This window comes from Erpetoichthys calabaricus, chromosome 12, assembly GCF_900747795.2.
Source record: "Erpetoichthys calabaricus chromosome 12, fErpCal1.3, whole genome shotgun sequence".
Lineage (NCBI taxonomy): Eukaryota > Metazoa > Chordata > Cladistia > Polypteriformes > Polypteridae > Erpetoichthys > Erpetoichthys calabaricus.
This window is the reverse complement of record NC_041405.2, coordinates 54404900-54422014: the sequence shown is the minus strand read 5'-3', so window position 1 is coordinate 54422014 and position 17115 is coordinate 54404900. Positions and strand designations below refer to the sequence as shown.

Sequence of the window (17115 nt, the reverse complement as noted above, 5' to 3'; positions counted from 1 at the left end):
ACTTTTAGCTTTTTGACTAAACGAGATATAGTGTTTTTGTTGATGGATGAATGAGCAAGTCAGTGAGTCAACTATGTATTAGAGTATTTTCTAATCAGTTCAAATAGTATGCACATTACCAGGTTCTCATCTCTGGTTAACAATTTGAGAAAGTAGGACATACACGAATATCACTTTCAATAGCCTGGTAGTAGCCTATAACAGATTCCCCAAAACTCAAAGTAAAGTCACTGACCAGCGACTCCAGGTACGGCACACTCTCATGCAGACACAAAGTTCCTTGTGGCTAAGGTGCTGGAAAACGGCAAGCCAGACATCCCTCTGCATTACATGGTCTGAACCGGTATCTAGGGGTAGGGAATCGGGTTCTGGGGAATCAGGAGGGGGTCGCACCACATGCCTTTCCATTTGGATGGGCTTGGGTGATGATGGCACAGTTGGACGTTTCAAAAACTGTGTACGAGCAACCACACGCTGTCCAGTAGCCTGGGATTGTGTTGATGGAGAGCGTCCAGCAACTTTACGATTAATCCCAGGCATTTTATTACTACTGCTCCGGCGATGATTATTTTCCTTTTCCTGATTACAATTTCCACGATTACATCCACTGGCTCTTGTTCGTCCATTGCGAGTTTCTGAACCATTTCTCTGTTGCTGAGTAGAAGAATTGTCTTTCTGTCCTTGCTCATCCTCCTCCTCATCTTCCCCATCCTCTTCCTCTTCATTTTCTTCATCCTCATCACTATCATCACTTGCACTAAAACCCAATTCTGCTAGGCGCCGTTCACGTTCTTTATCTCGTGTAGTTCGACCACCGACAGCAGGTGGTGGTGAAGGAGGACTAGATCCCCCCCTTTCTGATCCTTGTGAATCAGACTCAGAGTCAGAATCTGAACTAGAGCTAGAACTTGAGCTGGAATTCTGGACCCGTTCCAACATCTGGCACATGCGTTTGAACCGTTCCAGCTTCTCTCGTTGGTGGGAACGGTGATCTGGTTGCTGCGGATTCTGATTCTGTTGGTTTTGAGCAACAGGGGTCTCAACTGTGGGAGGAGTCTTTTGCTTCTGAAATAAGATTAAAAAAAATGTAGAAAGGTTACCAATAGTTTAAAAAATAAATAAAAAATGAAAATGAGTTCAATTTTGTGGTTGATTAAAAAACACATTGAAAAAATTAAAATTATTTTTCATAAGATACAACATTTGTAATTTCCCTAAACAGTTCCACACTTGTCCCCAAACAAAATGACTTATTAAACAAAAAAATATATTTTTTTTATATGCAAGCTAAATACTTTTCTACATGAAACCTTCAAGAATGTTTCTTTACTTTAACTTTAGCTTGAACATTACAAAAGGTAAAGGGTAGCTCCAGGCAGACAGTTTTATACTTTAAGTGCTATACTCTTTCCATTATAAATAAGAAGTGAAAATAAAGTTTTAGGTGTGCACAATTATGTCAATATTAACAACTGATGACTATTGATTTTTATATTATAATTGAGATTTATTAAATTTACAGTAAAATGAAAATTGCACCTTGTATGTCCAACTGCACATCCTGTACTCTGTTTACATAGAGTATAATCACCATTTAAAAATGTTAATATGAAATTGTTAAATGCTAAATTAGTTGAAAAATTACAAATTTAATGTGTGATGTTTTATTTGTTATAATAAAGATAGAGCAAACTTATGAAATGTGTGCCAATTTTTTAATACTGCACATATGGTTAATTACCAATATACAAGTAATTCTAAAATAAAATTTAAATACAATACAAATATTCCTTCCTTTATTCCCCACAAATTAATGTTACTTCTGAAAACCCAGCCATCACTACCACTAACTATTCAAAAATGTAAAATGTGGGGAAAATATAAAACATGGAAATGTTAAATTGGGACTGCTATATGAAGAAAACAAAATGTTGTATGTTTATGTAAAAATTAAAGTACCTAATAAAATCTTAAATAACAGTAATGCAAGATTAAGACGTTAATGTAAACAAACTGATAGTTCTAATGTTCTGTTATATAAAAGCATTAAATGTAACCATATTAATACATAGCTAGCTTGGGTATTTGGACATTGTCATATGCTGCTACCAGTCTCAGTCCTTGATTTAAAGAAGCAGCATTGCATGCATCTTCCTTTCAGCATACATTTCTCATCAAAATAATGAACCGTTATGAATCAATCAGATTCTTTTCCTCAGGACTCAGGATGACACTTAAGATGATTTCATTTATCATTTCCATTAAGCATGCCTTTATTACCCCATTCTCCATCTGCCAGTTGTTTTCAGTTTCTAAAGAAGTCATCTTTTGTGCATGTCTTTGTTTTGGTGTGAATTTCTATATTTTCAAATGCCATTTCAAACTTAATTATGCTATGATCTTCGTTTCAAAGAGGATAAATCAATTCTCATTCTCTAAACCTGTTTATAGAAAGGATATGGTCAAACTATGAGCATCTCTTCAAATTTTTCTATGGTTTATCAAACAACGGATTTCAAGTTAAAGAAAGAAAAACTGCACTGATCCATTATTATCATACTGTATCTTGTTTGCTTTATATATGTATAATCACAGTAAACAAATTAATGTTGCAGTCATGATTGGAACTTGGTGGACTTTAGGAAATTCACTAAATCAACACATACATATTTTTTGCCTTTTTTGGCTGTTCCTTTGAGCATCTCCTACCATGTTCATCTTCCTTAAAAGATGTAAAGCCAGTAATATTATATTTAAACTATTCATATCCCAAACCTACTTATTCCATTACAGGGATACATCACAGTATGATTCTGTTTGAAGGAAACAATGGTTAAGTAGTTCTTAGCTTAATAATTATATAGGACAACAGTCATGGTTATATTTAGTAAGCGTGGTGCCCAATGAGGATGCGAGTTACAACAGCAATATTAATCAAAAGCTATGGATTTGATCCAGAATTTATTTTGTATAGTAACCAATAGTTTAAATAGAAGAGTAATTGGTCTCTTGGCAGAAAATATTTTTATCTCACATTTAGATAATGAAGTCAGCTTGTGAACATGGAAGACTGAATTTGTGACCACTGTGTAAAAAGTACAGGTACAAATTTCTTTTCTCTACTATTATGTAGGTAATATATTGTGAGCTTAGTTTTAATAATAAATTAAAAAAAGTTGAATGGAGTATTTTAAGAATTAATTTATAAGCTTTAACAGTGTACACAGCCTTTCCAAATAATTGTGATCATTTTTATAATTAGCTTAGATTTCTCAAGAGATGGTCTCTACCCTACTTGAATGTAATCTTGCATTTATTCTTAAAATATGGTGGAAATGTCAAACAGCCGATTGATAATATAAGCCCTGAGATCTTAAATTTCAAGTAATATTACTCATAGGTAAGCTAACTATTATCAGTAACTTCTGTGTATGTGCACATCAAAAACTGACCTATATAAAACAATAAAATGTTTGCTACACTTTCTTTCCTTCACTCATTCTGAAATAAAGATGTTCTGGTTAAGGACATCATAGAGAAAATTCTGAACTCTCTTTGCTAACTTTGAAGCTTGCCATAGTAATAGAATTACCATTATCTTAGCCGAGGCAGCTCTAGTTTGTTTCCCTCTCTCTCACATATCACAATATGCTGGTTGAAGTGGTGGAGGACTTGGTGGACGGAGTGGCGGAGGACTTTTGACATGCAATATAAAACAGAATCAAACACAATCTTATAACTAATTTGGAGACTCTCTGTGCTGTACTCATTTATGACTCAAATGATTAACCTGTTATCCAACCCATCAACCACAAAAAAGTAATCATTTTGAATGCTTTTAACATTCATGCAGATGGAAAGGAGGACCATCCTAAGCAGGTATTAGATATGACTGCCATTGCTGGAACTGCTGTGTTTAATTTTTTGTTAAGTACGACAATACTAAAAACTCAGTGCTATCAAAATAATACTCACAGCAAAAGGCAATTTATACTGCTTTGCTTACAAATCACTTCATTCTGAATTAAAATGCCATAAATTAGACTGTAAATGGACACACTGTATACAAAGTACCTTGTTTACTAGGACCTCATTTATAAAGCTAGGGTGCGCATAAGTCTATATGCAACTTACCATAAATGTTGTGAATTACAAAAGAAAACTTGATGGGGAAATGTGAGTATATTTATGGCATCTCTGACCAATGTGTACACAGCATTTTTAGGAAACTGGGAATTAACAAGACCCTTGATCAAGTAGGGAAATATATCCAAACAAGGTAAATAATGACTCGTGCATAATAACTCAACACCAAGCTGTTGTTAGAACGTGCATTGATGTGACAATGACAAACAACCTCAATGTAACAAACAATGTAACAACATTACAACCTCAAAAGTGATAATTATGATGCACGGAGTGTATTTTAGCTCCCATTTAAGAGAGCCAATGCTGTGAATTGGCACTGAAAAACTCTTAGCTATTCATCAGTTGATATTAGCAATCTGGTGTCACTTCTCAGGGTATTGGCTGACAGGTCAAGGATATCTCGGCCAAGCTTCTCTCGGTTATGCCCATTGTGCTGAAGTTGATTTTGTAAGCAGTTACATTCTAGAAACACACAAGTCATCTGTAAGGCCAAGATGTGTCTGACAAACATTGTGGCTTAGTGGCCTGGGTCAACCTGTGATTCGTTTATTGTGAGGCAAAGTAGCTTCGACAGACGTGATGGTACTGTACGGGACGACGGGTAAGGTAATTGTCTGAACACTCAGTTTTTTATATGGGCTGTACTATTCATTGTAATAGCAATCATGTCATTACACGTGCCAGGTAATATCAGCTACACATTAAGTACCTGGCACATTATGTTTTTCCCCAACCCCCAGTACTCAGAGAAGAGACATCATAATACCAAGCATGATCTTGCATTAACAGTTGTGGAAAGCAGCCAGATATTCTTGAATGCAGGAGGCAGTGTCTCAATGCATCAGGTGGGAAACTGCTCTAACAGCCAATGAAGTTCTGCAGAATCGTGATTGCATATGTATGTGGCCGATAAGCATACCCCATATATGGATGTTTCAGGGAGGCGTTCGAGGTGTGTTCATGAACAAACATTATAAGGTGATTGTGATTTATAAAAGGTAAACTGCATAAAGATGTGTGCATGACAGGTTTTATTAATTTGATTTTTTTATAAATGAAGCCCCTGGTATTATGGGAGGTATTTTCTGCAAAAAAGGAAATGAAAATTAAAATCAAAATGACAATGGAATCTTCACTTTTGCAATTTCATTTTCAAAGTATATGAGCAAGAATGCTACCAAAAAAAAAAAAGAGCAGCATTTGCAATTTCATTTACAGCTTCAACAGCAATGATTCTGCAAAAATAAAAAGTAAAATGCAAATAAGCACTTGAGCCACCACCTGCTGCTCACTGAATTTTCATTTTCCACTTTGTATTTTTAAGTTCTCAGTGTGCAAATAGCATGAGTCAATGGGCGGTGCTTTGTATCTCAACTTCCCACAATTCCTTGCCCTTCAGCCGGAGCCACTTTAATCGGTGTAATACTTCTCACATCAACTGTGTTTAAGTCACGTGATTTTGATCTTTTCACTTCCATACTGTGAGCTTCACAACTAAACCATCTCACAAAATCCAAAGACCACGGACTTTAATAATTTAATCATTGACACGTAAACTCAGTTAAAGGAGTTTAATCATTATACAGTAATCCCTCCTCCATCGCGGGGGTTGCGTTCCAGAGCCACCCGCGAAATAAGAAAATCCGCGAAGTAGAAACCATATGTTTATATGGTTATTTTTATATTGTCATGCTTGGGTCACAGATTTGCGCAGAAACACAGGAGGTTGTAGAGAGACAGGAACGTTATTCAAACACTGCAAACAAACATTTGTCTCTTTTTCAAAAGTTTAAACTGTGCTCCATGACAAGACAGAGATGACAGTTCTGTCTCACAATTAAAAGAATGCAAACATATCTTCCTCTTCAAAGGAGTGCGCGACAGGAGCAGATAATGTCAGAGAGATAGAGAAAAGCAAACAAATCAATAGGGCTGTTTGGCTTTTAAGTATGCGAAGCACCCGCGGCACAAAGCTGTTGAAGGCGGCAGCTCACACCCCCTCCGTCAGGAGCAGACAAAGAGAGAGAGAGAGAGAGATAGAGAGAGACAGAGAAAAACAATCGAAAATCAATACGTGCCCTTCGTGCTTTTAAGTATGCGAAGCACCGTGTAGCATGTCGCTTCACGAAGCAGCTGCACAGAAGGTAGCAACGTGAAGATAATCTTTCAGCATTTTTAGACAAGCGTCCGTATCGTCTAGGTGTGCGAACAGCCCCCCCTGCTCAATCCCCCTACGTCAGGATCAGAGAAAGTCAGCGCAAGAGAGAGAAAAGTAAGTTGGGTAGCTTCTCAGCCATCTGCCAATAGCGTCCCTTGTATGAAATCAACTGGACAAACCAACTGAGGAAGCATGTACAAGAAATTAAAAGACCCATTGTCTGCAGAAATCCGTGAACCAGCAAAAAATCTGCGATATATATTTAAATATGCTTACATATAAAATCCGCGATAGAGTGAAGCCGCGAAAGGCGAAGCGTGATACAGCGAGGGATTACTGTATACACAAAGTAACACTTCTGCTATAAATATAATTTCATATACTGTGTACTGCTCTTAATATCTTAATTATAACTGTAATAAAGATTGATAAGCTATAGACATTAAAGGGGATTCCAGGCATAATGAAGTTAATTTCAAAGGAACAATGAAGTGATCACACACACACGCAAATATAAATATACAGTCGACCCTTGATATACGACCGGCCTGACATGCGAACAACTTGGTTTATAACCAAAATGTTTGTTTTGAATTACGACCAGAATGTGGTCACGTGTATCCGCTTGTGCGACTGTAAACAAACAGCCGAGAGCGTTTGTAAGCGTCAGTCGGAACCCAGATACATGTGTTTGTGGACATAATTTCGGTCAGCGCAGTGATTTATATAATTTATTTCGATAATTGCTAAGGAAGGAAGAGAAGGTAATGAAGGTAAAGAAAGCGATCACAATCGAAACGAAGAAGGAAATTGTGTGGAAATATGAGAGTGGCGTTCGTGTGACCGATCTCGCTAATATGTACAGCATGTCGAAATCCACAATCTCAACAATTTTGCAAAGAAAAGATTTGTATAAGGAAGCTCCTTCCAAACAATAACCACCTTCCATTTCATTCTCCTCCTCCATCCTTCCTGCAAGCCAAAGATGTCAACTTAAATTGTGAGTACAGTATGAAATTATTGTTTCGGGTAGACTATAACTTTTTGGTTAGTACATTAGAAAAATAATTAGTGTTTTTGGTAAATTATGCACATTATACAACCCTTTATTAAAAAAAGTTAAGTGTTGCTGTGGGAGGTTCGGAACACATTAAGGGCATTTCCATTATTTCTTATGGGAAAAATAGTCTTGACTTACTTGAGTTACAGCCAGCCCTCACGAACGAATTGAGTTCGTAAGTCAAGGGTCCACTGTAATATGAAACAACAATATAAAAATAATGCAAGTCAAAAATATTTTTTGTACCTATTCAAGCATATTTTGGAATTTTATTTTTGGAACGTTCTGTTCAATACTTTCTAGAATGGTCAGAAACTTGCTTCTGGCTTGTTAAAATTTCATTCTTTTTGTTTATAAACATGAAACTGATTGATAGATAATACAGTTCATATTTGTTACTCCTATTTCTTAATGAGGTGGATTAAAGAATCTTATAAATGATGGAAAAAAAAGCATGAGTTAAACAAAAATTACAGCTTATAGAAAGTCTATATAGTGACTAAAAAACTCACTACCATATCCCCTTATTTTGAATAGTTCTAACAATAAAGAGTCAGAATGAGTCATTGATCAACTACAGGGATATGAGATGGAGGAGGGCATGCTAAAAACTGTACAGGGGTAAATTTATTATATTTAAATTAAAATAAAAAAGAGCCCCTTTCCATAAATATATGATATATGTTGGTGTAAACTATGATGAAAATTTGGAAAACTAGACATATGTACATCCTTGGGACTGCACTGCAAATTTTGATGTGCAAGAAATTTGCAATGACAATAACAGTATTCATTTATTCATTCATTCAAATATCATCATGTCTTAAAGGATATCTACAGCTAGACATTATGGTCCTCAGGTTTTCAGGGATGAGATTAGTTGTTTTCTTTAAATAGGATTCCATTAGAAGATAAAATTCTGAAATAAAGTATTAACTTAAATTTGGTTGCTGATGACAACGAGCTGTACTTAACATTTTAATGACATAGTTAATGAAGTATTATGCGTTACATTTAACTGCTTCATTGATGTAAAACATTACATTTACAAAACCCAGAACCTTCCTTTACTGGGTAGTAATGCTGTAAATCATATCACGAAAATGAACAATCTGAACGCTAAGAGCTATAATTTGTTTGACTGAAGCCATCAGAAATGTACAAGTGTGTGTAATTGTAGACAAGGATTTGACATTTACACATCTCATGTCTACAATTTCCAAAATAATATGCTGCAGAATCCCAAAAAGCAAATTCAGTACCTTTCAAAAGAATTTACTTTTAAAATGCTGTATAGTAAGATTTTAAAACTGTTTACTTACTATTCCATTGTCAATTCAAAACAGCAAGGAGCCTAAATAGAACTTAGAAATATGATCATTTAACTCTATAGAATTAAATAAAAGTAATGTAAGAGCTAAAGTTAAAAATTGTTTAGTCTAGCACTTAATGTTTCATAGTTCTTTAAGCTAATAACACTCTAGGACAAGGGTGCCCAATACGTCGATCGCGATTTTCAGTAGATCAGAAAATTAGTGCAGGTAGATCGTGTTGCTTTAAAAAAAATTTTTTTTAAATGTTACTCTATCATCTATCCTCCCTAAGCATTTGCCACTTCATTGACATTTAGGGCGGCCAGACTGAGATCTCTTCTCTTCTAACACACGGGTCATCACGCACACACGATCAAACGCGTGAGCTACTGCAAAACTCCAGCGATGTAAGTGACCTAGTTAGCCTTCCAATTTATATCTACTAAAGAAAGGATTTTAAAAAAACTGGGCTGGACATGCGAAATGGGAAGAGTGTGTTTGTCTGATCTGTAAATCTATCATTGTTATTCGAAAAAAAGGAAAATGTATAAAGGCACTTTCGACCTATTCATAAAAACTACGACACCGACTTCCTTCCGAAAAGCAACCTCAGAAAGAGAAAGGTGAGGGAACTAAAATCGCAGTTAATCGGACAACAGCCATTTTTCACTCAGTTGAATTCAAAAACAAAGGCAGACACCAAAGCATCATTCCGGGTGAGTCACTCCATCATTACGCATAAAAAGTCCTTCCAAGATGGAGAGATGATAAAAGAGACCTTTGTTGTGGCAGATGGGTAGGGGGAAATTCCTGTAGCGATTTCGAGACCTCTGGCCAGAGATAAAGGAGTTTCTCCTTGTCATTAAACATGCAGAATACAAGCAACTTGCAACTTAATGACGATCAGTGGCTGCTAGACTTGGCTTTTTTTTTTTTTTTTTTTTTTTTTTTACAGATCTGACCAACATTTTGAATGAGCTTAATTTATAGCTGCAAGGTAAAGACAAAACCACGATCAATATGATTAGCTCGGTTAATGGTTTCAAATGAAAAATGCAACATCTGTGCTCAAAGCTGCACTGCCATGATTTGGAGAACATCCAAAACCACGCGTCAGAGCTGGAAACGCAAAGGAAGGAGTGTGCGCTACACAGAGCAGATTGAAAATCGTCCGTCAGACTTTGACAGACGGTTTCAAGACTTTGCTTTACTCGAGCCAATCATTACATTTATGTGCTATCCTTGTAGAGAAGATGTTGAGGTTTATTAACTCTCATTAAAAATTGCAACACTGTTTCACCTAAAACTCGTCTACAGTGTAGGATGAAATTTTGACACTACAGGCTGACATTCAGCTGAAATCCAGGGCTCATGGACAGTTTTGGAACTTACTCACAGAGGAAGAGTACCCAAAAATGAAGAAATGTGCTACCTCCTTGACTGCATTATTCAGCTCTACTTATTTATGTGAGTCAGCCTTTTCCCACATGAAGATTATCAAGTCCAAATACCATTCCACTATGACTGATGATCATTTGGAACCTCGCGTGAGGCTGGCTACCAGCAGCTACTGTCTGGATTATGCAACCCTTACTGACTCAATTCAGTGCAAGCCATCAGAGAGTAAAGTAGTGATCATAAATGTATTGAAGTGTATTGTGCCATAAGGGTTCATGCAGTTATGCAAGGTACGCCAACATATATTTTATATATAAAGTATACTCAGTATACATATACACATACATACACATATACACACACATACAATACTGTGCAAAAGTTTTAGGCAGGTGTGAAAAAATGCTGTAAACAAAGAAAGCTTTTAAAAATGGAAGTGTTAATCATTTATTTTCAATCAATCAACAAAATGCAGTGAATGAACAAAAGAGAAATCTAAATCAAATCAATATTTGGTGTGACCATCCTTTGCCTTCAAAACAGCATCAATTCTTCTAGGTACACTTGCACACAGTTTTTGAAGGAACTCGGCTGGTAGGTTGTTCCAAACATCTTGGAGAACTAACCACAGACCTTCTGTGGATGTAGGCTTCCTCACATCCTTCTGTCTCTTCATGTAATCCCAGATACACTTGATGATGTTGAGATCAGGGCTCTGTGGGGGCCATACCATCACTGCCAGGACTTCTTGTTCTTCTTTACGCTGAAGATAGTTCTTAATGACTTTGGCTGTATGTTTGGGGTCGTTGTAGATGGGTGTACCTGGGTCCCACTGGTTTCTGCCAGTTCTGAGCTGATGGCACTGCTGGACATCTTCCGATTTCGAAGGGTAATAAGCTTGATGTGTCTTTCATCTGTTGCACTAAGTTTCCTTGGCAGACTACTGCGTCTACGATCTTTGTGCTTCTTCAAAAGAGCTTGAACAGCACATCTTGAAACCCCAGTCTGCTTTGAAATCTTTGTCTGGGAGAGACCTTGCTGATGCAGTATAACTACCTTGTGTCTTGTTGCTGTGCTCAATCTTGCCATGACATGAAACTGTCTTCCAAAACCTCACCTTGGTAGCAGAGTTTGGCTGTTCCTCACCCAGTTTTAAGCTTCCTACACAGCTGTTTCTTTTTCAGTTAATGACTGTGTTTCAACCTACATGTGACATTGATGATCATTAGCACCTGTTTGGTATAATTGGTTGATCATACACCTGACTATAATCCTACAAAATCCCTGACTTTGTGCAAGTGTAAGAATTGATGCTGGTTTGAAGGCAAAAGGTAGTAACATCAAATATTGATTTGATTTAGATTTTTCTTTTGTTCGCTCACTTTGCATTTTGTAAATTGATAACAATAAACAATTATTATTTATATTTCTGAAAACATTATTTGTTTACAGCATTTTTTCACACCTGCCTAAAACTTTTGCACAGTACTGTATATATACACATCCATTCAACACCACCCAACCTCTGCTCCTTAGGGACAAGCTGACAGAGATGGGAGTAGATTCATACCTGGTAGCATGGATCGTGGACTATCTTACAGACAGACCTCAGTATGTGCGTCTTGGGAACTGCAGGTCTGACATTGTGGTCAGCAACACAGGAGCGCCGCAGGGGACTATACTTCTCTGGTCATGTTCAGCCTATATACATTGGACTTCCAATACAACTCGGAGTCCTGCCATGTACAAAAGTTTGCTTAAGACACTGCTATCGTGGGCTGCATCAGGAGTGGGCAGGAGGAGGAGTATAGGAACCTAATCAAGGACTTTGTTAAATGGTGCAAATCAAACCACCTACACCTGAACACCAGCAAAACCAAGGAGCTGGGGGTGGATTTTAGGAGACCCAGGCACCTCCTGGACCCTGTGATCATCAGAGGTGACTGTGTGCAGAGGGTGCAGACCTATAAATACCTGGGAGTACAGATGGATGATAAATTGGACTGGACTGCCAATACTGATTCTCTGTGCAAGAGAGGACAGAGACGACTATACTTCCTTAGAAGGCTGGCGTCTTGCAACATCTGCAATAAGATGCTGCAGATGTTCTATCAGACGGTTGTGGCAAGTGCCCTCTTCTACGCAGTGGTGTGCTGGGGAGGCAGCATAAAGAAGAAGGACGACTCACTCCTGGACAAAGTGGTGAGGAAGGCAGGCTCTATTGTAGGCATGGAGCTGGACAGTTTGACATCTGTGGCAGAGCTACGGGCACTCAGCAGGCTCCTGTCAATCATGGAGAATCCACTGAACAGTATCATCTCCAGACAGAGGAGCAGCTTCAGCGACAGACTGCTGTCAATGTCCTGCTCCACTGACAGACTGAGGACATCGTTCCTCCCCCACACTATGCGATGCTTCAGTTCCACCCGGTTGGGGGGTAAACATTAACATTACACAAAGTTATTGTCTGTTTTACCTGCATTTTTATCACTCTTTAATTTAATATTGTTTTTTTTTATCAGTATGCGAATTTCCCCTTGAGATTAATAAAGTATCTATCTATCTATATACACACACATATATACATATATATACATATACAGTGCATCCGTAAAGTATTCACTGCGCATCACTTTTTCCACATATTGTTATGTTACAGCCTTATTCCAAAATGGATTAAATTCATTTTTATCCTCAGAATTCTACACACAACACCCCATAATGACAACGTGAAAAAAGTTTACTTGAGATTTTTGCAAATTTATTAAAAATAAAAAACTGAGAAATCACATGTACATAAGTATTCACAGCCTTTGCTCAATACTTTGTCGATGCACCTTTGGCAGCAATTACAGCCTCAAGTCTTTTTGAATATAATGCCACAAGCTTGGCACACCTATCCTAGGCCAGATTCGCCCATTCCTCTTTGCAGCACCTCTCAAGCTCCATCAGGTTGGATGGGAAGCATCGGTGCACAGCCATTTTAAGATCTCTCCAGAGATGTTCAATCGGATTCAAGTCTGGGCTCTGGCTGGGCCACTCACGGACATTCACAGAGTTGTCCTGAAGCCACTCCTTTGATATCTTGGCTGTGTGCTTAGGGTCGTTGTCCTGCTGAAAGATGAACCGTTGCCCCAGTCTGAGGTCAAGAGCGCTCTGGAGCAGTTTTTCATCCAGGATGTCTCTGTACATTGCTGCAGTCATCTTTCCCTTTATCCTGACTAGTCTCCCAGTCCCTGCTGCTGAAAAACATCCCCACAGCATGATGCTGCCACCACCATGCTTCACTGTAGGGATGGTATTGGCCTGGTGATGAGCGGTGCCTGGTTTCCTCCAAACATGATGCCTGGCATTCACACCAAAGAGTTCAATCTTTGTCTCATCAGACCAGAGAATTTTCTTTCTCATGGTCTGAGAGTCCTTCAGGTGCCTTTTGGCAAACTTCAGGCGGGCTGCCATGTGCCTTTTACTAAAGAGTGGCTTCCGTCTGGCCACTCTACCATACAGGCCTGATTGGTGGATTGCTCCAGAGATGGTTGTCTTTCTGGAAGGTTCTCCTCTCTCCACAGAGGACCTCTGGAGCTCTGACAGAGTGACCATCGGGTTCTTGGTCACCTCCCTGACTAAGGCCCTTCTCCCCTGATCGTTCACTTTAGATGGCCAGCCAGCTCTAGGAAGAGTCCTGGTGGTTTCGAACTTCTTCCACTTACGGATGATGGAGGCCACTGTGCTTATTGGGACCTTCAAAGCAGCAGAATTTTTTCTGTAACCTTCCCTAGATTTGTGCCTCTAGACAATCCTGTCTCGGAGGTCTACAGACAATTCCTTTGACTTCATGCTTGGTTTGTGCTCTGACATGAACTGTCAACTGTGGGACCTTATATACACAGGTGTGTGCCTTTCCAAATCATGTCCAATCAACTGAATTTACCACAGGTGGACCCCAATTAAGCTGCAGAAACATCTCAAGGATGAAACAGGATGCAGCTGAGCTCAATTTTGAGCTTCATGGCAAAGGCTGTGTATACTTATGTAGATGTGATTTCTCAGTTTTTTTATTTTTAATAAATTTGCAAAAACCTCAAGTAAACTTTTTTCACGTTGCCATTATGGGGTGTTGTGTGTAGAATTCTGAGGAAAAAATGAATTTAATCCATTTTGGAATAAGGCTGTAACATAACAAAATGTGGAAAAAGTGATGCGCTGTGAATACTTTCCGGATGCACTGTAGTCGTTTGTTTTCAGTCAACTAGATTACTGTAACGCAATCCTCTCAGGAATACCCAAAAAAGACATAAATCGTTTGCAATTAGTGCAGAATGCAGCTGCTAGAATCCTAACCAGGAAAAGAAAATCCGAGCACATTTCTCCAGTTTTGATGTCACTACACTGGTTACCTGTGTCATTCAGGATTGACTTTAAAATTCTGCTTATGGTTTATAAAGCCTTAAATAATGTTGCCCCATCTTATATATCGGAATGTCTGACATCTTATATTCCAAATCGTAACCTCAGATCCTCAAATGAGTGTCTCCTTAGAATTTCAAGAGCGGCCTTCTGCTGTCATGCACCTAAAATCTGGAATAGCCTGCCAATAGGAATTCGCCAGGCTAATACATTGGAGCACTTTAAAAAAACTGCTGAAAACACCTTATTTTAACATGGCCTTCTCATAACTTCACTGTAATTTAATCCTGATACTCTGTATATCCAATTCATTAGAATAACTATTCATGGTGGCTCTAAAATCTGTACTAACCCCTACGCCGGTGTCCTTTTGGTGGTCACCACCATCTACTCAAAGCACCGTGATGTTCCAACAGTGATGGATTAAAAGCCAGAAGTCTGCATGACCATCATCATCAAGTCCTTCCGTGAGAACCCTAAATACAAAGAGGACTATTTCATTTATGTTAGGTAGAATGCCCAGAGGGGACTGGGCGGTTTCATGGCCTGGAACCCCTGCAGATTTTATTTTTTTCTCCAGCCATCTGGAGTTTTTTTTTTGTGTTTTTTCTGACCCCCCTGGCCATCGGACCTTACTCTTTTTCTATGTTAACTAATGTTGTCTTATTTTATTTTAATTTCTTATTTTGTCTTTTATTTTTATTTTATTTTCTTCATTATGTAAAGCACTTTGAGCTACTTTTTCTATGAAAATGTGCTACAGTAATCCCTCCTCGATCGCGGGGGTTGCGTTCCAGAATCCCCCGCGAAAGGTGAAAATCTGCGACGTAGAAACCATATGTTTATATGGTTATTTTTATATTGTCATGCTTGGGTCACAGATTTGCACAGAAACACAGGAGGTTGTAGACAGACAGGAACTTTATTCAAACACTGCAAACAACATTTGTCTCTTTTTCAAAAGTTTAAACTGTGCTCCATGACAAGACAGAGATGACAGTTCTGTCTCACAATTGAAAGAATGCAAACATATCTTCCTCTTCAAAGGAGTGCGCGTCAGGAGCAGAGAATGTCAGAGAGAGAAAAAAGCAAACAAAAATCAATAGGGCTGTTTGGCTTTTATGTATGTGAAGTACCGCGGACAAAGCAGCTGCAAGGATGTACAATGTAGAGGTAGTCTTTCAGCATTTTTTAGAGGAGCGTCCGTATCCTCTAGGCCAGTGTGCAAACAGCCCCTCTGTTCACACCCCCTCCGTCAGGAGCAGAGAATGTCAGAGAGAGAGACAGAAAAACAAACATTCAAAAATCAATACGTGCCCTTCGAGCTTTTAAGTATGCGAAGAACCGTGCGAGAAGCATGTCGCTTGAAAAAGCAGCTGCACAGAAGGGAGCAACTTGAAGGTAATCTTTCAGCATTTTCAGACGAGCGTCCGTATCCTCTAGAGGTGCGAACAGCCCCCCTGCTCACACCCACTCCGCCAGGAGCAGAGAATGTCAGAGGAAGAGAGAGAGGGAGAGAAAAGCAAACAATCAAAAATCAATATGTGCTGTTTGATCTTTTAAGTATGCGAAGCACAGTGCGGGAAGCATATCGCGTGATAAACCAGCCACATGTAAGCCCAGCAAGGATGGCAGCAATGTGAAGGTAATCTTTCAGCGTTTTTTGAGGAGCAGCTGTATCCTCTAGGGGTGCGAACAGCCCCTGTGCTCACAATATATTTGAGGAGTTTTATTTAATATGTAATACGTGCTCTGGTTGGGTAGCTTCTCAGCCATCTGCCAATAGCGTCCCTTGTATGAAATCAACTGGGCAAACCGACTGAGGAAGCATGTACCAGAAATTAAAAGACCCACTGTCCGCAGAAATCCGCGATATATATTTAAATATGCTTACATATAAAATCCGCGATAGAGTGAGGCCGCGAAACTCGAAGCGTGATATAGCGAGGGATCACTGTATATATGTGTATGTATGTATGTGTATATGTATATGTATATACAATAACAACATTTATTTATATACAGTAATCCCTCGCTATATCGCGCTTCGACTTTCGCGGCTTCACTCTATCGCGATTTTTTCTCATACACGCTTACGTCACTACGCATGCGCTTTCTGAGAACTTTTATCTAAGCCCCACGATGGCTCCTAAACATGCTGCTTTTTCTAAGCCTTCTGACAATGAAACTAAGTGCCGGAGGAAGATGCTTACCATCCAGGAGAAGGTGAAACTGTTGGATATGATCAAAGATGGCAATACCCTACAAAAGCCTCCTCACGCATATGAAAAGACAGCGCCAGCAACTGCCTATCAAGATGTTCTTCAGCCGCGCACCCAGACACCCACTGCCTACTCATAGTACTCCTTCAGCGGAAGAAGACAATGACGCACCTGCTGAAGATACTGTACCACCTTGTAACGCTTGGGTCACAGATTTGCACAGAGACACAGGAGGTTGTAGAAAAAAAAGAACTTTATTCAAAGCACTGCAAACAAACATTTGTCTCTTTTCAAAAGTTTAAACGTGCTCCATGACAAGTCAGAGATGACAGTTCCACCAGGAGCAGAGAATGTCAGAGAGAGAGAGAAACAAAACAACCAATTCCAAAGCTGAGAGGCGCTGCACAA

General features: G+C 38.8%; 1 protein-coding gene across 2 annotated transcripts in view; it reads right to left on the bottom strand.

Moving 5' to 3' along the window:
- Positions 1-17115, bottom strand: part of LOC114662189 (F-box/LRR-repeat protein 19-like) — a 157462-nt gene that overhangs the window by 19297 nt on the left and 121050 nt on the right. For both annotated transcript variants that reach the window (XM_028815560.2, XM_028815559.2), the window contains exon 6: positions 236-1065. In XM_028815560.2, the coding sequence (XP_028671393.1) occupies positions 236-1065 (830 nt within the window). The remainder of the gene's footprint in view (positions 1-235; positions 1066-17115) is intronic.